Here is a 287-nt window from a genome sequence, read left to right on the forward strand (position 1 = left end):
ATATATATATATATATATATATATATATATATATATGTTTGTGTATGGTTGGGTTTCAGGATCGTCGACCAGCTGTACGCTTTGCAGCTGGTGCAGCGCACCAATGGGTCCAGTGGTTACACCATTGGTGTGCCCGTGGGCTTTGAACGCGACGGCCGCATCTTTATATTCAATCACTACAGAATCGTCGTTCACTACCACGCAAACGCAGAGGATAAAAAAACCGCAGGGGTGCGTATATATATATATATATATATATATATATATATATATATATATATATATAT

At 36.9% G+C, this 287-nt stretch overlaps 1 protein-coding gene across 1 annotated transcript in view; it reads left to right on the forward strand.

Moving 5' to 3' along the window:
• Positions 1–103: 103 nt before the first annotated feature.
• The window catches only part of EMH_0037860 (endomembrane domain70-containing protein, putative), a gene marked incomplete at both ends in the record, with an annotated part of 3,038 nt that continues 2,854 nt past the window's right edge, over positions 104–287 (forward strand). The window contains one exon of the mRNA XM_013495221.1: positions 104–112. Coding sequence (XP_013350675.1) covers positions 104–112 — 9 coding nt within the window. The remainder of the gene's footprint in view (positions 113–287) is intronic.

This window comes from Eimeria mitis, genomic scaffold (genome assembly GCF_000499745.2).
Source record: "Eimeria mitis Houghton genomic scaffold, Emh_scaff1478, whole genome shotgun sequence".
Classification (NCBI taxonomy): domain Eukaryota; phylum Apicomplexa; class Conoidasida; order Eucoccidiorida; family Eimeriidae; genus Eimeria; species Eimeria mitis.